We start from the raw sequence: 22,500 nt of genomic DNA on the forward strand, positions 1-22,500 counted from the left end.
CATCATTGATTCTTATTAATATTGTCAAACATCTGCTAAAATGCTATTTTAAAAATAGCTTTATTATCATTGTTGCTGCAAAACGCCACACATAGTGTTTTAAATCACCACTCCACGTCTTCTTATTCCGGAATACGGTCAATCGAGTGCGCCCTTAGTTGGTAGAGCATTGCACTGGCAAGAGGTCATGGGTTCGAATCCTGGTGGAGCCGCCTGAATTTTTTCGGGTAGGGTCGTACCTCTTGTGGAACACTATATTTCATTGGCTGTATAGCGTCGTACTTCCTATTGTTTTCTGTGCTAAATCTATTGTTATCTTTGTTCGTTCTATTGTTGTTTTGGCCAGTCTTGAAGCCCATTCAATGAGGTACGACACGACCCCAATCTTTCTGGTGTCAAAAACTAGAGATAATCCAGCTAAGTGCCCTCAGAAACCCGTAAGGGTTGAAACGTGTAACGCGCGTTCACAGCTTCCGAATATTCAGTGCTAAGTTTGTGCTAAGTACCATATTTGGAAACCCCTCGCTCCAGTTAATTTCGCGCGAGAACATTGGTGGTATTGCGTCACGGCGTTCTTGCGAACTGATTGGTCGAATGTTGCTCTCTTGTTGCTCCAAATATGGTACTTAGCAAATTGAATAGTCACGGAAGCTTGTTTCCCAGTACACAAGGGGCCGTTACACGTTTCAACCCTAATGGGTTTTCTGGTGCCCTTGGATCATTTCTCCATTACATTTATTGACCTTGTATAATTGCTAATTGCCAGATCAATGGTGTTATAACTGGTCGCACTCTCTGGACTCACATTTCATTTCCAACCCCATGGGTGAGTTCATGTCGCACGGAGAGGATATTGTGGAGGAGATGTATTCCATGTATAAACGACATCACGGGAAGATTTACAGCTCCAAACACGAACACGTCAAGAGGAAACACATTTTCCGACATAATATGAGGTGAAAAAAATTCGTTCATGAAAAAAATTAAGTATTGTCTTAGCAGATGACTAAAAGACAAAGCATCTGATCACTTCAGGACTGCTTTAGTGACTTAATTAATAAGAGAAAATAAGAAACTGAACAAACGTCAAAGTCAGTAGGCATCTGCAAAGCCCCAAACGACATTAGGGAGTTTTGTCAAGGATGAAAACGTCGTCACTCCAGAACAACTTTGCACGATATTTTACTAACATGCGTGTCGCACGTGCAGTAGCCTCCGAATGCAGACGTATTTCCGGCGGTCGTTTCGCCGGAAATACGTCTGCGTTCGCGGGCTACACGTTGAGCAACACTTTTTTGTCCTCTGTTAAGCCAACAGTAGGGACTTTAACATCCACATCGCGGTCGTGCTGCCCGCATTTAAGCACATATTCTTGCGGTACTCTTCACAACAACCTCGTGAAATCATCAAATTCGAGGTTTTGATTACAAAACGAGCGTACATCTTTCATTCTCTACTTTTACTCCAAAACCCCTTGTACCAATTTATTTTTAGGACTTTTCGTCCACAATGTAGGACGTGAACAAGATGGACTAATCGCGAAAGACATACGAAAGTGCAAGGTAATTTCGTTTTCGTCGAAGTCGCCGTCGTAGATCTTTAAGTCCATAATATTAATGTTTTGTAGCCGTTGTCGTTGTCATGATGCAAAACAAACAAATAATTGTGCTGTACGCAAGGCACGCATTTTAGTCCACTTGTTTTTACCATAGCGTGCGACAAAAAAGACAAATCGGCAAGATTTAACGATTTGACAAGACAACAACCTTGAATCTTAAACTTAACAGTGAAACTACCCTTTCGCTACCTTAACTTCAAAGCCGTTCATACCAATGCCGTTAAAGGACGCCCCAGCACCTGTTATTGAAGTAACGCCCTGTTTGTGAAGTAATGTTTTTGTTTCCGCCGTACCATAGGAAGTACTAGGGAGTTTAAGCAAAGGCATGCAACGGCTACAGCAAGAAAAACGCCACTGTTCCAAAATATAACTTAGCGTTATCGTAAGTATTTCGAGATTATTTCGTGTTGTTCGCGTTGTTCGATATGGGCGAAGTATCTTGTAACTGGATGGGTGTGAACGGTTTTAAAGTAAAATAGCAAATAAATGGTTCACTGTTGTTAGCTCACGTTGTCACCAAAACCAAAAATTTGGTGATTTCACGTTGTTGTTTCATGAAGTACGGGAAAGAAATGCACGGAAATGCGTGCTGCAGTACGATAATTTCGCCATTTTTAACCAATAATGTTCTTGCTTTGTGGCGTTGTCGTTGTCGTAGCTAAGGACAGCGGCAAGGAATGGAAACGGTTTTAAAATAAATACAAAATGAATGGTTCGTTGTTCTATGCTCGCCTTGTCGTCAAAACCAAAAGTTTGGTGATTTATCGTTGTTATTTTGTGGAGTAAGGCAAATAAATTCACCGAAATGCGCGCCGCACGATTAGCTTTCCTTTGTTAACCAATATTAGTCTTGCTTATTGGCGTTGCTGAAACACCTCGTCGGCAACCGTAAGCGTACTTCTAAAATTCTTTGGCAGCGGTTTCGCTTGAATTTTTGGGCAAATCGATCCTATCACAGAAACGAAAGTAATCAGAACACACGTGAAAGCGTGAAGCGGAGGATAAAAAGAAACCGTTTCACGTTTTCATCCAAACTACTGAAAACGCCGAAAAGCGCGTTCGGTCGTTTCGCAATTATTTTTTCTTTGGAATGTGACTGGATAAAATTGTTGTTTCTATGGCGCTTTGTAGAACGGGTATTTTTACAGGAAGCATTGTACTGACTCGTGTGTACTTCTGGTTCCAGATATATTAGGTCGATTAATCGGCAAAATTTGAACTACAAACTGGCTCCAAATCACCTGGTCGATCTTACAGATGAAGAATACGATGGTCATGCAGGTTAGTGAAGGACCTATAGCATTTGATTCGAAGTGCCGACGAGTGACGCACGTGACCCATTGAAACGAGGAGTAACGAGGAATGAACGACTGGACTACGAGTGAAATACGAGCCAACTACGAGAGAAGGATGAAACCTCGTCGATATTCGCAACGAGCATCAGCACGAGCGACATACACAAACTCTGTCGTGTTTTATTCATTGGTATCTTTTATTAGGACAAAAGATAGTCATTTTCACAGAAGTGACCACTGAAAACCAGCCTTTAATTAAAAGCAAGGTGACAACACCACAAAACCACTGACACGAAACGGGGGCAACGACTGGCTCAGCGATACACTGAAATAAAGTAGAACAAAACAATGTTAGCAATATATTCTGAGGAGAAACAACTGTTGCTCATAGGGAAGTAACTTCTAATGACTAGCGTTTTGAAGCAGAGTGAATTCGATAGTTACTGAGATAAGAAATAAATTATTCAGTTATTCAAGATGGCGACATGGAAGTCAAAATAAGCCATCCCAAACTTCCCTTTTTCCAATACAAAAGCTTTCTTTAAAACAAATTCATGAAGAATAAATTGTAAACATTGTTTGATCCGGTTTAAAGTTGTGGTTTAGGAACTTAGGAATTTTATTTAAGTGTCTATTCCTTCTAGCACTGGAGCATAGGCCATTTCCGAGGCTGCCTCCTCTTCAGAGCGAGTCTAAGTGCGAAGTTTTCCTTATGAAAATAAGTTTTCATTCATATGTAAAGTAGAATCAATTACCATCAGAAAAACTTCGCACTTAGACTCGCTTTGAGGAAGAGGCACACATGAACTCGGAAATGGCCTTTTGGGGAGACTGCATGTGAAGTGAAACAAACAATTAACGCAAGTCAAGTCAAATGTTGTGGGAGAATAGTAGGGTTAAGACGATGGTAAAAACTTTTATCAAAAAGTTTTAATACACATTATTTTACAGATCTTAGTGACGATAACAGTACAAACCACGAGGGAGGAGTCCATCTTGAGGAACAACACGAAGCTTACAGTAACATGAGTACTGTGCTGAAAACGATTGACGTGCCTGATGAATTAGATTGGAGGGATTACGGTGAGATGAGTAGATGATGACATCATTAGTATCATCATTGTTACTGTCATTTATTTGGCTTTTCACGCTGAATACTGTACATTGAAGCCTAAATTTTTGTCAACTTGACAAGCATGTTAACTCAGTTTGGATTGGGTTTAGGTGCGGTGACCGCTGTACGAGGTCAGGGCATCTGCGGCTCATGTTACGCTTTGGGAGCTGTTGGGGCAGTGGAAGGAGCTTACTTTATGAAGGTATGAACGATTCGTCCTAAGTGCTGGATGGAGATCACGAAAGTGCTCTTCTGCCTTAACTGTGCACTTCTTATGCCACTATCATCAAAGTTCCATCCCTAAGTACCGATCATCTTAAAGTGACTTTTTCCTTTCTCAGACGGGTCGATTGCTTGAACTATCTGCACAGCAGATCATTGACTGCTCCTGGGGGTCTGGAAACCATGGCTGCAGAGGAGGCTGGTACAACAAGGCACTGAGTTGGATTTACTTGAACGGAGTGGCCGAGGCAAAGAATTATGGGCCGTATCTGGCGCAGGTAGGGAAATTGTTAAAGGACCAAATTTAAACGAAGACTTCGTTTTAAACAAAATGGTTGTAAACGTTATCTACTAAGGATTGAGCTCTTTTGTTAGAGTGGTTTCCAATAGGCGAATCTTTGCTGACGTCATCTTTTTACATTTTGCCTCATTAACATACGAGTTGACTGATAAAAGGGATCATGCTATTAATAAATCGACTTCAAACTTCAGTCAAATTTCCAATTTTAAGCCTTAAAACACGAGCGAGTTATTGCCCATCAAAAACCGATGAATTCGTGGGTATCAAAGGCGCTATTGATAAGTTACAAAATGAGTTTAAACTCACGGCCATCCAGATCGAACAGTTTTTCATCTTGCCTCATAAAGTAGCTCTCGGGCCATATATTAAAGCTGAATCCAATCCTTTATACAAACACCAAACTTTATAAAATAGGCTTTAGTATCGAGGATAAATGTACATTTTACAAATCTAACCCAGAAACTTTGTATCATTTGCTATATAGTTGCTCTCACGTAAGACCCTTTGGAGTAGCTTTGAACTGTTCTAGTTTTCATCTATGATTGAAAAGATATCCTGTACTTTGCCACATGTGGCGCTTAGCATTCTAACAAAGCCATGCCCCTTACTTAACTAGACCCTCCGTGAGGGTACACTGGGTTGCCTGTGGTACGTGCAGCGTTCCACGCAATTTTTTTCAAGTTGGAGGGGGGGGGGGGGGGGGGTGACCCAGAAGTCGTACCCGAAGTCATACCAGCAGAGGCCCTTTGGCTCACAGGTCTTCACACGTTCGTACGACGAAACAGATCCTTTTGTGAGGTTAAAAACCTGGCGACCGGCCTATTAATTAATCATTTGTCAGAAAGAAGAAATTCCTGTCCTCTTTAAAAAAAATTGACACGCATTGCTTACGTGTGGTAGTGAAGTAACACAGCGATTTATTCCATAATGTCAACTGAACTGTGTGTTGTCTTCCAGGAGCTTCAAGTTGTCCTTGCGTAATATGTAGCTCTAACAGTGCACGATATTGTTTTGGTATTGTGTATCATTGTAGTGAAATGGTAGAAGTCTTGGGTAAATAGCCTGAGAAGACATGTGGTTACTAGCAAAGTACTGAGCCCAGAAAGATTGAAGAAAATAAATGGGAAGTGAAAAACATTGTCTTCTGGGATGACATGTTGACCGTTGTCTTTGCGTAATATGTAGGTCTAACAGTACACGATATTGTTTTGGTATTGTCTATCATTGTAGCGCCATGGTATAAGTCTTAGATAAATAGCCCCTTGAGAAGACATGTGGTTACTAGCAAAGTACTGAACCCAGAGAGACTGAAGAAAATAAAAGGGAATCGAGAAACATTGGCTTCTGGGCTGACATGTTGATCATGCAACTTCTTTCCACCACAAGTGTAAGCGTGCACTGACAGCATCTGACAGCATCTGAAAGCTTTGTAAACAACAGTTGAAAGCTGAAGTTATTCCTATTCGGCGGGTTTAGTATCTGGATGGGCGACCTAAGAAATATACCACTCAGTAACAGAAGCATAGGACCGAAAATTCTATTTTAATGCTATCAAATGCGAACCAAGCAAGATACAGATTTTGTTAGCTTGCTTTATCCAAAACAAATATTGATGTAAAAGTAAATAAATATGGATACACAGTTTTTAAGAAGAGCAGAAAAAAGTTTCAGGACGGTCGATCGAGCATAAAATATTTTGCCATCAGTAATAAAATCTACGACATGAAAAAAACATTTATTTTGAACCACGAATATAAAAAGTTACCATCAGCGAAAAACAGTTTGGGAGATTTTAGTTGTTTTGTTGTAATTGTACAAGTTTGGCTGCACCGAGTAAATCGCACATCGAATTCAGCGAGCGCAGTGATCAAGTTACCGCGTTATTTTACCGCGGCATGTTTACTCGCGAAACAGTGAAGCATCTGTGTCAAATGATGCCAAGCTACCGGGTTTTTGTTTTTGTTAGTTTTCTTTTTATTTCGATTGTTATAAATTTTGACAAGAAATGTGCGAATTCAACACAAAGATCACAATCGCGCAACTCTCAGAGGTTGACCATTGTTTCTGGAAAATCAAAAATTTACTCTCCAAGACAAGGTTATTTATCACCAGGTAATTCCATCGTTTTGGTAATAGCAGCTACTTTATTATTCATCAGCGTCACAATCTTTTGCCGATTTTGGGGGTCATTTTGTTGAAACTCAAGCACGCTTCCAACAGACCTGTTTATTTTCGTGACTAATGCGTTACCACAAAAATTCTCCCCGTATCACATTTCAACACATGTATGCAAATTTGCTAAGCTCGAAAATTACACAACATGATAAATTTACAAAAGCTAGAAATTTCACAGAAATATTTTCCAGCGAAACATTTATTGAAACAAGCAACATATTTGCTATAAGAGGCAAGAAACCCTTCCTATTTCAGTTGCGTGCGTGCAAGCGAAACAAACAATCACAAAGCATATGCAATTAAATAAATTTCTGACAGTTCACATTCAACCCTTTTCGAAAGAACCTTGACCGTAAATAATAAAGCACAAAAGAGACAACAAGCTTTCATTCAAGTAATTTTTCACTGTCACATTTCCAAATATTTTACACCTTTGCTGAGTTGAGTACAAAATACCGGTAAATGTAAATTGTCAGACAACTAAGATGCGATTTGAGTAAACACTGTGATGCATTCTTGTTGGCGTTCGATTCCTTCAATGTTAATTTGTTAAATCATAGTTAGTAACTATGGTTAAATCCATAAAAAAATTGCTATTTGATTTCCGTGTTTTATATAATACCAAGTTAGTAAAATATTAGAAACAAAGCTCACTTGATATCCAAAGGCGAAAAATGAAATTGTTGTCGAAGACCATTACTCGTCTCTTACAATCCAGATATTTATTTTTCAGCGCGGTCTTGCTCATACAATTGACGATCCATTCTTGAGCTCCATGAGGGTATATTTTGTTTAAAGATCCACTAAAACGCCATTCACGTCAATGACTTATTAGTGAAATTTCCAATTGTTATACTGGAAGACTGTGCAGAGTTGAGAACAGGTAAATACAAATCTGACAAATAGCGAGACAACTGAGATAACAGATCCACTATATGGATTCCTTATCTGTCTTTGTTGAACCCACACTGAGTTACCAGAGAACTGTTCATTTGGTTTGAGTGTTGTACAAAACACAAAGCTTGGCAAAATGTTAGGAAGACTGCTCACTTTGATTACGGCTCGACGGGCGACAGATTGTTGTCGAAGTCCATTACTCGTCGCTTCTAACATTCGACCGCCTGTCCTGTCCAGTATCCAATTCGCTTGCCATTATTGAGCTTCATTAGGGTACATTTTGTTCAAAGATCCCCTAAAACGCCATTCGCGTTACATGACTTTCGACGCCATTGCCGGTTAAGTTAATCGTTCTACTGTGTCCACCAGAGAAATCTACGCATTTCCCACTACCCTCTCGATCCTAAGAAAATACGCGTAGAAGGCTCTATGCACAAAGACACCACTTAGCAGGGGAGTGACAGGCAGGACTTTTACCGACACGGAAAAAAAGAAAAAAAAAAAAGAAAACGAAAAATAAAAAAACGACGAAATTAAAGACAGATTCCGACTGGGTTGGCAACCCAGTAATTATCTCCTCCTTATTGCAAAGCTTTATATTTGGCACCGCAGAAGAAGTCAAGTAATTCCAAATATTAATGGCTCTAATGCTATGGCGCATTTGAAACACGAAACAGAACTTTACACAGGGCGTTATGGAAATAAAAACGAGACTTTAACAATTGGGCGGGTCTTCGGAATCATTTAATTTAACGTAAGGGTAGTTTCCTTTCTAAGGGGGGATTAGTAGTCATTACAAGTTTTGTAAGTATGTAAGGGTAATTTCCTTTTTGAAGGTGGGGTGGGGTGGGGAGGGGAGGAATAGTAGTAAGTGTTAGTTTAGTAAGTTCTGTAACTGCTGTTGACACTTTTATTTCTGGTAACATTATCAGTGGCGTTGTCAGTTTTAATATTGTACGTAGTGTGCACTGTAAATAATAATGCAATTTTAAAAGTAATCACTCAATCAATTAATTAATTAATTAATTAAAAAAAGGGCGCTAATGAGCCCATGGCCAGAACCTTTGTAAAATTTCAAATTTTCAAAGCGTCATTACTCAGAGATTATCTGGTAAATTGCACTCAGTCTCAGAGGTAGCTCATTGTGAAATGTACTTTCGATGTTCAGTACTAATATTCAGTACTTATGCTAATAAGGCAAAAAATGTAAACAAAGCTAAGTTCTAACACCCAGGTTTTTATTGTTGTACATTATTTTATCAATACAGGAAGGCACGTGTGAAACGCTACGAATTAAAGAACGCATCAAGATTGACGCCTTCGCTTTTGTCCCTAAGTACAACAACAGCGCACTCAAGAGGGCCATTGCCAAATATGGACCAGCCTGTGTGTCAATCAACCAGCGGCCATTATCGTTGAAATTCTACAGTTGGGGTGTCTACGATAATCCTGAATGTGGTAAGCCTGAATTGTATTCTAGGCATTTTAATCGAGCCCCGAATCTCTTACTTTCATGTTTGAATAGTGGCTCGTGACAACCACGAAAGATGCTTGGTTTTGTCCAGCAGTTAAATTCTTATATAAAAACGTTCTTATGATGCAGACAACAGCTCTACACGGCACACCGTTCTCGTAGTCGGCTATGGAAAGGAAAAGGGAGTCCCTTACTGGCTCATTAAGAACTCCTGGTCGACTTCCTGGGGCGTAGATGGTTACATTAAACTTGCTTGGAGAGACAACATTTGTGGAGTGACAAAGAACCCTGTTGTAGCGTTGTTTAAAGATATCAGTTTTCAATTTCCTGTCAAAGAGAAAATTGATCACGTCAATCCACTGGATCCTTCGTCTCTGGGAAGAAAAGTGCATGCGCAACACAGACCGAGTTTCTATGGTAACATCAATGCTTCTCGTTTCCACGGAAACGCCCAAAAGTCAAGTGTGGATATTTCGACTGTTCAAAACAGTGAGGAGATAATTCGAAGGAAATTCAAACACAAAATAGCTTCAAGTAATTCTTTGCGAGGAAAGCAAAAAGAAGAAAAAATAGCTGGCGATAAAACTGCAGTACATTTTAAGTTACCAGAGCTTAAAGCAGAAAATGTAGTTGAAAACCCATTGAAAACGTTCGCGCCGCCGCAAAAGCATACAAATAAAGTTACCAAACAGATGGAAATGGCAGATAAAGATGATTTGGTTAAACCATTTAATTCACAAATGAATGAGAATGAAAACTCTGACGACAAAACCTCTCAGTCATCGAATACAGAGAGAAATGATATTGAGACTCAGAACAAGGCGGAAGACGCCGACAAGATGGTCGAGGTAACAAACAGCAAGACCCCCGAATATTTTCAAAAGGGATTAATGATCAAAGGGTCAAGTGAACCCTCTGTGACTGATATATATGGAGCAGGAAGGGATTTAGCCTCCAACAGTCAAGTGACCGATGACATTCGACCTCATCGTAATTTTATTTACAGCAGCTCAGAAAAGGCACAAAATCCAGAAATATGGAACATGAAATCGGAGACAATTGACCCGGAATATTATTATCGCTCATATCCTTACAACTTGTACCAAACATATGCGGAAGAGTATGGCACACAGATTGGAACGGAGAGATTAAGTCGCCCTTATGATGAATATTTTGCAGAGGGAAATGATCTGAACCGGTGGCTACCCAACGGGAAAACTGCAGAGCTTGAGGCTACAAGGCCATTCGTGATAAAAAATAAAGAGGATAATCCGCTAGGACGTTTGCCGAAACAAAAGAACCGATTGAAGGTAACGGAGAAAGATTCCGCCCCTTCGGCATCGAACGTTGCACTAACAAAAGCAATAGGATTGAAAACAGAGGCAAAAGTGAAAACTTCACCTTTAACGAGATCGAGGAACAGGAAGTCCCCCAAAACAGCTAAATATTTAAGACACTATGCTGGAAAACTCCAAGACATTTATGATAAACTTGAGAAAGTAATTGCAGCTAGCCAAAAGAAAAAGAGACCAATTAGAAAGAATCACATCCTTAAAGGCTACTGAAAAGTCGGCCCAAGACTACCAGCTTCGTCTTTTCCACAAACGGTTATTCGGCTGATTTCGAAAGGAGAGGAAATTGCGCAGTTGCCCTCGCGGCTTACCGACAGAAAGCCGACTGCACAGGCTAGCATTAAATTCAGGGGCACTCAACGAAGGTTTTTCGCAAAAATATCTATTCTGCTGGCTGGCAACTTATTAATATTCATACTTTTTCGCTGGGAAACTTAAAATATTTGTGTGAGCAGCTCACTATTCTTAGCATTTGAGATCCCTGTGCCTTAAATACCAGGATAAAAGTTCATATTAGGACTTCACTAGACGATCTCACAGTACACAGGTGTCTATAAAGTGACAATTGCTTAAATTGTTCAGTTAAGGAGATGATTACTGTTATCTTTCATAATGCTATAGAGTTCAAACAACGCTATGTAATGCTTTTCTGTCTTGTTACAATACTACAAAAAAACCCGCGCCAGATAAGACCGTTTGCGTGAAAAACAAACAATTAGCTTGTCTGTCGTTACAAAAGGGTAGTGCTACTTGGATAACGAGAACGAATTTGCAGTGAAAGACCATATAGAACGCGAATTTCAATGGGTTGTCCTAAAAGGCGGAATGCGGAATCACAGGTCATTGTTTTACCAATACAGAGAGTAAAAAACCCTAACTCTAACTTAACCCTAACCTTAACCCTAAACCCAAAAACTATAAAACATTCATAAAAGCTAACCTTAGGCCTAATTAGGCCTAAACAAACGCTTTTAGGCCTAAGGTTAGCTTTTATGAATGTTTTATAGTTTTTACTCTCTGTGTTGGTAAAACAATGACCTGTGATTCCGGATTCCGTCTTTTAGGACAACCCAATTTTAATAAGTCTTGAGCAGTGACGCCGGCCAACAGGGCTCAACTTTAATGACAGGCACGTGGCTATTCCCATATGCGCATGAGCCTCCGACGACAACGAAAATTGACCGAATGGTCAATTTGGTGTTTCTATCGTAAAGCTACGGAAGAAACGTACATATGAAGGAAACATACAATATGAAAGTTATAAAGCTGGAACGGGTTACTTTTTGCCAAAATACCGTTATTACGGTATGAAAAATGACAAGTTAATGGCTTTAAAGTCAGAAACCCAGTTGGTCATTATATTTTGAAAAAAACGTACAACGCAAGAGGAGTAGAGAAGCGAGTCCTTCTAAGCACCTTTGACAATTCACCATTACGATCGAGCAAAAGAAAAAGTAGAATTAATCTGTAAAAGAATGATCTTATTTTCGACATTTGTTTGCACTATGGGATATCAGTCGTGCGTGAGCGGAATTTAAGCACGCACTTTAATAATTTTTAATTGTCAAAGGCCCTATATTTTTGCACATCACTGCCAATTTTTTCCATGATCATAAGTCCAATTCCCTGACAATCGTTTTGATCAAGGCAGCTAATGAAGTTTTCAAGGAGCTAACTTTTCTCTCACCCCCAAAGGTCTTGAGATCAAAGTACACATATTCGAGGATCATCGTCTCAAGGTCGTGACTTCTTGGCCGACGAGGTCTTCCCACCGAAACTTCGGCAAACCAGCAAATCCGTCCAGCCTTTTTCTTTTACTGGCAAAAAGCCAAAGGAAACTTAAACTCAACCATGATCACTTAACACCAACCCGGCTAAGAAAAGACAAAACATTGCCTGTCGAGAAAAAATATTTTTTTATGGTTTTCCTGCCATCGCGAACATTTTTGGGAGAATTTAGTATTTCTTTAATTGGTTTTTAGTGCGAAGTCCGAAGGACGGAGAACTATTAGGTTTAGAATGGGGCATGATACATTAAGTAAGCAACATAATATTTCCTGATCAAAATTCCGGTGTCATATGTAAATATTCCAAATGTTCGGACACAATATGATGCCTTACTTGACGCAAAGATGTTGAAAATTCTTCAAATTCTTTGTTAGACCACGCGTAGTGGTGGGTTAGTATCTCTGTATTTCATCTAGGGGTAGGTGAGTCTGCTGGTCTTTATAGAACAAACTGGGAAATGTCGCTGACCTACTCCCCTAAAGATAATCTGTGGTCGATATCCGAAATCGTCGACGGCGAGAGTCCACAACGGAGTCCAAAGTAAGGGAATTTTCGCTACGTACGAGAGGGACGTTTTATTGCTTCTATTTTATCTGGAGGGAATCTGCCTTCCTACTTTACAACAACAAGCACGTTTATGGCAATTAAATTACTATGTGAGCCTTTGGTTTACTCACATGTGCCTTTGTCTCTTTTATTTTCCTTTGCTTTTAAGACTGGCAAATGATTTTGAAACAAATCCTGTTAATCAGCGCTCTGGACCAAGGCCACTTCCTGTTTTCACTGTACGTGCTCGTACGTGCAAGACTTCGCACTAAGCGTTCAGTACCGCTCGTTCATGCTTTATGTGTTTGTGTGCGAGTGAACGGTGTGGTATCCATCAAATTGAGTACCACACAATTAGAAGTATTAAGGAAATGACTCGATAAGCTAACTATATAACAGGAGGATGCTTTGGATTCTATATTTTCTCATCACTATTGAATTTAATTGTAGACTACTGTTGCATGAATCGGTCCAATTGCGATGGCTTTTTTTGTATGCGTCCGAGAAAAGTAAACACAATCATGTTTTCCCACCATTTCTATTTGCAGACAGCCAATTAAATTATTTGTTGCCCTACCTCGTACGATGCCTGCGGATCGTGGTTGTAAAAATCGACTAGTTTAACACTGCAAAAAGGGAGCGGTGTTCATTGCAAAGAATTATAAATTGCTAATTTGCACGACCGAAGGCCGACTAAAGGACTGAAGGATGTAGCGTCCCTTGAAACGCAAAGGGACGCTACATCCTTCAGTGACCTAAGAAATATGTTTTTTTTTTGTTGACACTGAGACTACAATTGTAGGTTTACACTAGAGGAAATTGTTCCGGATTCGTGATGAATCCGGAACGTTTTAGTACAGGATTAGTTTTGCCGTTTACACAAAAGTGGACGAATCCGACATAAAACCTTCCCGGTTTGGTCGCCTTTCCGGAGATTTTGAATCCAGAATTTATTAAAAGTGGGAACTTTGAATCCGGAAAGTTTTGTCGTGTAAACGATTTTGATCTCGAATCCGGATATTTTTCCGCCTGCGATCTTTTGAGTTTACGGTAAAACCAAAATGGAGGATCTGGTGCTAACATTGGTTACGGTCTTCGGTTGCCTAATCTTGTTGCAGGTTCAGGCGATAAATTTTATTATGTGTACTGCAATATTTCTGAGGAAACGCAAATTATCATCGCAAGGAAGTTTAACGTCAGCCACACTTCTTCGCCAACGACGTAGATGGTAGGATCGAAGACCGAGACGGTTTTGGGTTAGGCCAGGTCGAACAAGTGCCTGCCACGGTAACCAGCGAATGGAAAGAAAATTTCAGAATGTCCCACCCTACCTTCATGGAACTTTGTGAAGATCTTAGACCCTTACTTGAGAGAAAATCAACTAGTTGTCGTTGTGTGTAAACGGTCAGGAATCCGAATATCCTTTCAGTGTAAACGCTTACGAATCCGAATACTCTAAATTTGATGAATCCGGAAACATTAACGAATCCGGAACAATTTCCTCTAGTGTAAACCTAGTCTGAATTTCTTTCAAGTTGAAGCGAAAGTGCCACTGATGTTGGCTTGTGAACACTCCGCAAAGCCCCCTCTTTCATTATCGGCTGCTGCGTCGTTTTATGGATAGATATACTAAATAAATATACTGTATGTGAGACTTGCGATCGCAGTGAGAAGTTGCCAGCTGCTGATAGATTTCCTAATGTTTTGATGCAGCGCTATCTGAAAGCCATTCATTTCCAACCCGGTGACTGATGACTGTCACACTTTCTTCGGAGTTGAAAACATGCTAGAGATTCCCCGTTTTATTAATTCCCCCTTTTAGAGATTCCCTATTTTTAGAAATTCCCCATTCCTCATTTTAGAACTAGCCTTCAAGGAGCTGTTTTCCAGACAGTTTACCGTCAATCAACTTAATTGACAGCTCTGCGCACATGGTCCCTGAAACGATTCCACGGCTGTTTGTCGTTCATTCCTAATCGTCTGCCTGGTATTAAAGACAATCAAAACCGGTTAAGTCAAACGCATTCTGAAAATTGACTAGGAATTGATTCCACAATCTTCAAGTTGCAAGTAAGAGGTAAGTGAACTTAATTTACACTAGGTTTTGAAGCAAAATGTAAACCAACAATGCATTTTATAACTCTAGGCATCTCAAAGCTGTTATGGAATGCGCAACGGACTTCGACCTCCTCTGCAACGAAAACAGAGAATTTCTGTACGAAAAAAGCGAAGGAGCTTTGCCAACCCTGAGGATTCAAGAACCGAATGCATCGGATATCATCGAAGCTGACTTAAAGGAAATTTCGGGAAAAAAGAGGAAGAGGAATGCTGAAAAGGACAGATTGAGAATAGAAGCAAAACAAAATGCTTACAAAAAGCTAAAACAAATCGTTCCCTCCTTACGTGATTCGAAACGGGTGACGAAACTAGAAACGATTTGTGAAGCTTGCTCATACATCGAAGCACTTCAAAAAACACTTGCAGGTATCAGAAAGTAGTCAATATACAAAACACCTAACAGCTTTGCGGATACTTAATGCATCGTTGATATTCCATTACAATACAAGTTTGTTGAATTAGAACTATCTGCCTGTAAGCAGTTTCAAGTTTCAGTTGAAATTATATCTTAACAACTTCCTCCGTACTGCAAGCACCGAGTTATTTGTATATTAATGAAGTATAGGTGTCAAAAAATCACTTCAAAAACCAAACCACTTCAATGCAAATAACGGCCGAGTCGAAGTAGCTATCATATTACAAGGACATGACATGCATCAAGATGAGATGCTTAATTCTTCAAGCAGAGAATACACAAAAAATCATACATGTGTACGGTTGCACCCTTATTAAGTTAAGCTTATTGTTTTTGGAATTCGCTTAAGAAAACTGAAGAGCATGAAAGGAATACACTCATGGGCGACTATTTTAGAACAAAAAATACATCTTTTATTCTTCATTAAAATTTCACATTGACATTTAACATGTAATCGTTATAAAATTTCATTGAGACGTTTGAAGTGTTAAAAGGCCCTTCTGTGGAAATTTGTTGTTGCTGTTTTTTGACAACAATACTTCTGGCCAAATTAATGAATGTATAATCTAATAATATTTGTTACTTTTGTTAGACCGAAAATAGCTGGAGGTATCATTATTAACTTAATGCTTCTTGTTTAGTAGCCTTTAAACATTGTTGTTGTGTTCTGATCAGCATGGAGGATTTAACTTGATGTCTGCACAGTAAAGTTCTCTGCTGTCATTAAGATTGCACAACTTGTACTGATAATAGTGATGTTTTGAAATGAACTGGACAAGTGACAAATTGCTATGCTTTTCCCTGCCCAGACCCTGGAGTAATACTCCAAAGTTAAAACTGAAGCAACCATAAAACAAACCAAATTATTACAGCATCCACAAGGTAAAACGAGTACAAGAGAATGTGTTATTAAGGAGCCAAGATAGCCAAGAAAATGTTTAGCTCTGAATTAAACAAAAAATTTGAGAACACTGTTGCCTTTGCAGTTACTAAAACACAAGTCTTTTAACAGGTCAGTCACATCACAAATCATTGTTCTTGGAATATCAAAACAAAGCTAACACTTTAATTAATGTGTTCTCAGGTCTAAACACTGTTCTAAGATATTGCTTACAATGTGACAATGGTTGACGAACAGCAGGGTTGATGAGCCCCTCCCATGGTCAGCTGATCAGTCAGCTGAGAATAAAGTACTTAATGAACTTAATGAAAGCACATTGCATAATGAACTACGTTTGAAAATTTGAACCCATTATCGCAGATAATATCTGAGCAATGATGCTTTGAAAAATCAAAATTCTATAATGAATGTATGGGATCCTTAGCACCTTTGAGTTTATCAGTTTTTGATGACTACTAGCTGGCTTGCTATTAAAGCTAACAGGTGTAAAATTGGAAATTTAACTAAGTTTAACAAGGTCTTATACCTCTTGAAGTCAATTTGTAAATAGAACGTCATATCTGTAAACTCACGGAAGAAACAAAAGGACATATTCTCGCAAAAATGTAAACAATGACATTAGCAAAGATTCTCTTATAATAGCCCAGATTCAGTTCCTGGACCCACTGTCATATGTTGGCTGAATCTATGGGTTCTCTACGATGTTCTGAGAGATACTGATCTCATCTGCTCTGAAAGATTCTTTGGGTACTCCTGGGTTCACCTCTCGTCAAAAAAAACAACATTTGATTCAATCTTCTTCAATTTCATGTGATTTGACTTGATTCACATTCTCCCCTAAAAGAAGGGTACTTTGCTCAGCTAAATGCACTTTAGACTTCAAAGGGGACATTGATTGCTAAAGTGGTCTGGAATTAGAAGGAGTAAAAGCTATCAAGTCTCACTCTCGGAAGGCAATGGGGCAATGGGTTAATTAAGTGATGAGGATGATAATGAGGATAGTCATCATCATCGTAATCATCATCAATACCGAAGTTTTTCGGTTATAAGGTGCACTTAGTTATAAGATGTACCATTAACTTTCAATCTTGTTTGTGTCAAGTTTACATATTGAAAATCATGCCTAAATACTCGGTTGTCAAAGGCATCCTAAACTATACGAAATTTTGGTACCATGTTCCCTTCTACTTCAACTTCTAAATTCGTTTATTACAGACATTCGCCTTTGTAAACAAGAGCGAAAAAAATTGCACACATCGGCATCAAAAACAAAAACGACAAAGACATTAAACATATCGCTTTTGCAGGTCTCTACACAGAAGAAGGGATTATTGGAGGTTTGTTGATCATGATTGCTTGTTAGTTGTGTTACAGAAAGGTTAGGAATTTGTTCATTCGTACGTTTGAGAGTACACAGAGAGATGTTTACTGAAAAAATGCTGCGCCTTATGAGCGAACAAAACTAAGGAATTATTTGCGTTTGACGAAGGAGAACGCAATCCTAATTTTGTATTGGTCTTCCTGCAGTAGTCTTGCTTGACCTGTGTAAACGCGTCTTGGCCAGGACAAAATCTTTGTAATTAATGGACGCAATCTCTTTCCAAAAAATATCAAAGTTCCACACATTCCGGCATCAAGAGAGATTTTGCCGTGACGCGACGCGCAAAAAGCAAGACCAGTTTCCTTGCAGAAAAATAAAAAAAATGGGAACGGCACATCATATACCCTAGGCGTCGGAGAAATTTTTTTTGCAAGGTCCGAGACAACGCTACGCCAGACAAAAGCAACGAAATTTGACTGAAAACAATACTTCTGGAGCCTCAGTTCCACGCGGAAAGTCAGTTTAGATTTCTCGTCAAACCAGTTTGGCCCGGGTGACAATGAGGTGGTGTTCCTTACGGCGAATCCAAAATGGATTTGCCAGATTCCGCGGCCGAAAGAAACGCGAAATCCGAAAATCGATCTGTAACCTTTGCAATTCTTCGTGAATGCGTTTATTACCGCGGCCTCTCAAATAAATTGTTCAAAAATTTTAGCTCATAAGTTAACAATATCAAACAAAAACAGTTTGACGGACAAAGCCGCATGAAGTTGTGCCTATAAATGTGAACTCAAATTGAACAAGCTACTTATTTCAGGGCTTTTGTTTACAGCAAATTATACCTTAAACATCGTTATTGGAACTTTTAATTGTTAAGCAATGCTTAATTACAAACGATTGGTAAATAATTTAAAATAGGGAATTTCAACAAAGACGACGGCTACAGCTATGGCAACGCCACAAAGCAAGAATAGTAATCAATTTGGTTAAAAAGGAAATCTACTTGTGCAGCACGTGCTGCATGCACGAATTTCCGTGTATTTGTTTGCCGTACTCCACAAAACAACAACGTGAAATCACCATTTTTTTAGGTTTTGAGGACAGCGTGAGCAAATAACTGTGAACCTTTCATTTTCTGTTTTGACTTTAAAACCGTTGGTACCAATCCGGTGACAGGATAGTTCGCCCGTATTGAACTAGGTGAACAAGACCGAATAATCGCCAAATACGTGCGGTAGCGCTAACTTATATTTTGGAATGACGTTTTAGTTGCGGTGGCCGTCGTCTTTGGTTAAACTCCCTAACATGTTGTGGAACGTACGGTTGCCCACATCTGCCAAGGCAAAACCAACTAAAACTAACTTACTTTATCACTGCAAAACTTACTTTCTTCCGCTTAAAGCCGTGAAGTCCCAAAGACCTGAGAAGAATCAAGATCAAAGTAACATAAAATGAAATAAGAGAAGTTTATGGGAATTCTTAGGTTTCACTTTAAATGGATTACCAGTAAAGACAAAACTTTTAAAATCTGCCAGTTGAAAGAGAGGTTAAATTTGAATAACAAGATATTATAGGATAACTTTTAACAGTAATAATTTTTGTTGGTTTGTTGGTTACTTCGCATACCCGTAAAACACGCACGGATAACGCATTGTTAGCATCCCGAATAAATACGAGTACATTCGTTCTTCAAACATGGTAAGGACATATTCTCGCATTTATTCCGTTCTGCACTTGAGGCAATGTTCTCTTTGTTTCTGAAATCCTGGTTTAAAACAAGTTCGACAAAAAACGGTTTTGCTCTTCGAAAAACATATTCTCCTCAAATATATCAAACTAACCAATACAATCTCGTTCCTACCGGGTGGCCCACATCTGCCACGGCAAAAGTTATTTTGTCGCGGCAAAACTTACTTTTCCGTGCCAAAACTTACTTTGTCACGGGCGATTTGCCCAAAAAAGTTGAAATTGAAAGGGCAAATGGATTTGGCAATGCCAATGACAAATGGCATTTCAGCAACAACCCAATCTGAAAACATTACATTTTACGCAACTATTACACCACGCCGACCGACCGTTGAAACTTACAAAGAAACCTTTAATGTTTTCAAAATATCAGTAATTTCTATGTCAGGACTTATTTTTGGCCGCTAATACAGGAAATAAAAGGTGGCTATGATCCGCCCACTTTTTCCGCATATGTGTAGCCACATAGCGGCAATTTTTTAAGTGTTTTGGAGTGGCCGTGTATTCTACAGTTAAAAGGGGCTATGCCACGCAAATTTATGTAATTTCATGACACCCAAAAAGTAGAATGAAACATTGCAATAACCCTCTGACTTAAAACTGTTGAACATCATGAAAGAAATACAGTAAAAGAAAGAGTAGCATGGATGGACACAAATGGAACTGGAATGCATTTCGGTAATCTTGAAAACCACCTCTCCAATTCTCAGGTCTGTTCTGAGTTATTTGTCGAAGCGTTTCACGCAACTTTATAGAGTTTTGTATGGCGACGCAATGCGTTCGGTAATCAAAGACAACATCTGGAGTTCACTTTGCGATGAAAGCGCTCACTTTTCGCTCATGAACACATCTCCTAATGTCCTTGAAAGGCTCAAAGTGCTGAGATTCATGGGGATAGACAATTTTTTTTTCAACCAAATAGCTTTGTATCACGGTGTTACGCATGGTGACAATTCGCTAATTCAAAATTTTCGAAACGAAAGACGTCATGGAACTGTAGCCTGCGTCACAAACAGACTAAACCACCGGTATAGCCAGTCTGCGAAATGGCTGCTAAATGCTTGTTCATTTTTTACTAGGATTCCGTATCTATTTCTGTTTGTATTGTTCGTTGCGCGTTTTGTGATTCGAATTTCACTTACTTCCGTTATTTACATGACAGAACAAGTGCTTTGCATTTCAACAGCCAAAAGGTTAAACTGAAAGGCGATGCTTAATTATTTTGTTAATTCCTATTTATGTCGTCGCGTTTTAAAAAAGAACCATAAAAGGTTATTGCATGCGAAGAGATGGGAACAGTTCGACACACTCGCCGAAATTGAGAGTTTGAATTTGTCTTTGCGATGGATCGTAAACAAATACAAAATCGAAGATCTGCCGTAGCACGTGCGGCGGATCCAAAAACCCGTCAACACGTTGATTTGATTTTGACATTTCCCATTGCGTAGCAACCAATCAAAAGCCACATGAAACCACAAACTAATTACCGTTACTGGTTGGGGTTTAGTTTTCTCGCGCGCTAGATTGGCTTTTTCGGCTTGAAACACAATAACATTTCATAAATATTTCTAGTGTTCATGGTTTTCGGATTGTCACGGTAACAAATATATTTCTACATACAAGAAATTCCCGCAGCGAGTTTTCCTGCTCAGACAGGAGACAATCAATTTAAAACTGATCTTTTAGGGCTTGAACTCTCTTTCCAACCATTCATTAAAAGGATTGCGTAATTTGTTGAGTGAGTAAATGTCCAATTACAGAGTGCGTAAGATCCTAGCCAATCGGAAAAGGGTACAGAAATCCCTGTAAAAATGCAAAATATAACAAGCTTTCGGGTTGCGCAGACGGACTATATCGAGGTTCTGACTTAGGTTTCGAGTAACATGTCCTCCCGTGCGCACGCTACGGAACTGGAAACTTGAAAAAAGATTTACATCTAGTTCTAGGCCATCTTCAACTTCCTTTAGTAAAAAATTCAGAAGACATGGCGTCACTTGATTTGACACTTGATTTGACATGGCGTCACTTGATTGACGTCATTTGATGACGTCACTGAAAACCATCTATTGTTTTCTTTCTTCTCTCGAGTGGGGCCCGGAAGGAGGTCCAGTTGGGGATCCAGTTTCGGGGTCCACTTTTCTACCCCTCTTGTTCAAGACTTGTTAAAATCTCCCTTCAATTCTACGTGGATTACACCGGTTTCTTTTTCATTTTTTTTTTTTGCGGCGTCCGCTTGTTTGGTACAAATTCCTATGGAAATCAACCAACAAGAAACTACCGATGCGAACCTCTAATTTAATCCCGCTGAAGAGCTATTAGGGAGCTTAAACAACAACAACGGCGACGGCAATGAGAACGTCATCAATTTGCTGCATGTTTAGTGGGCAAAAACAATAGCTTTGCACGCCCTGTTCGTGCGTTTTTCACTTTTGTCCATTTCTTTGCGTCGTCTGCAAAACAACAACGGAATGAAATAGCCAAATTTAAGGTTTTATGACGAACGTCAGCACTTGAGAGTAAATTTTCATTTTCTCCTCTACATTAAGCGACGTTCCGACCAGGGTCACTCTTGAGGAACTACCACACCCAAAGTCTGTTCAAATATAAGTGCTACACGGGCAACGTTTGCAAAAACGTAATCCTTCCTTGTACTTGTACATGTTCATTGCCGTGACTTTAAAATCTTCAGTTCCCAGGGCCTGCTCCCGTGTGGCCTTGTAGCTCAGTCGGTAGAGCAGCGGTGATCCGACCCGAAGGTCGTGGGTTCAATTCCCACCCTGCTCTCATGGTTCATATGGGGTGGAAACCTAAGTTTTGCCCCGACAAAGTAAGTTTCGCGAAGGAAAAGTAGGTTTTGCTGTGGAAAACTAAGTTCTGCCGTGGCAAACAAGGACCACCGAAGGAACGTTTGTCCAGATGTTTACTGGTGTTTTTTGGCAAAACAGTGGCAGAGTCGAAAACTGGAGGGACTAAGTTTGCTCAAGCTGAAAATACCGCTGGTTCAGCTGTTTAATTTTCCATCCTTTGTGAATGGAACAGCGCAGATCGCAAATCTGGATTTGGATTCTTTGGATTTCAAACTAGATTTCAAATTACTTGATCAGAAATCCCGATTTGGATTTACCGAAAGAAACGCGAAATCCGTTTTATGATCGAAAATCCGTTCTTGGATGCACAGAAAGGAACACACCCTGAAGTACATCACCGAACATTCCTG

At 39.5% G+C, this 22,500-nt stretch overlaps 1 protein-coding gene and 1 long non-coding RNA gene across 2 annotated transcripts in view; one reads left to right on the forward strand and one right to left on the reverse strand.

Annotated features, from left to right (window-relative positions):
- Positions 1–10,792, forward strand: part of LOC138045281 (uncharacterized) — a 14,999-nt gene extending 4,207 nt beyond the window's left edge. The window contains exons 4-10 of the mRNA XM_068891720.1: positions 767–956; positions 2,805–2,899; positions 3,865–3,996; positions 4,138–4,229; positions 4,369–4,527; positions 8,891–9,080; positions 9,226–10,792. Coding sequence (XP_068747821.1) covers positions 767–956; positions 2,805–2,899; positions 3,865–3,996; positions 4,138–4,229; positions 4,369–4,527; positions 8,891–9,080; positions 9,226–10,661 — 2,294 coding nt within the window. The 3' untranslated portion in view covers positions 10,662–10,792. The remainder of the gene's footprint in view (positions 1–766; positions 957–2,804; positions 2,900–3,864; positions 3,997–4,137; positions 4,230–4,368; positions 4,528–8,890; positions 9,081–9,225) is intronic.
- Positions 10,793–18,934: 8,142 nt separating this feature from the next.
- Positions 18,935–22,500, reverse strand: part of LOC138044415 (uncharacterized) — a 12,043-nt gene continuing 8,477 nt past the window's right edge. The window contains exon 3 of the long non-coding RNA XR_011131423.1: positions 18,935–18,957. This is a non-coding gene — a long non-coding RNA (uncharacterized lncRNA). The remainder of the gene's footprint in view (positions 18,958–22,500) is intronic.

This window comes from Montipora capricornis, chromosome 4 (assembly GCF_036669925.1).
Source record: "Montipora capricornis isolate CH-2021 chromosome 4, ASM3666992v2, whole genome shotgun sequence".
In the NCBI taxonomy this organism is placed as follows: domain Eukaryota; kingdom Metazoa; phylum Cnidaria; class Anthozoa; order Scleractinia; family Acroporidae; genus Montipora; species Montipora capricornis.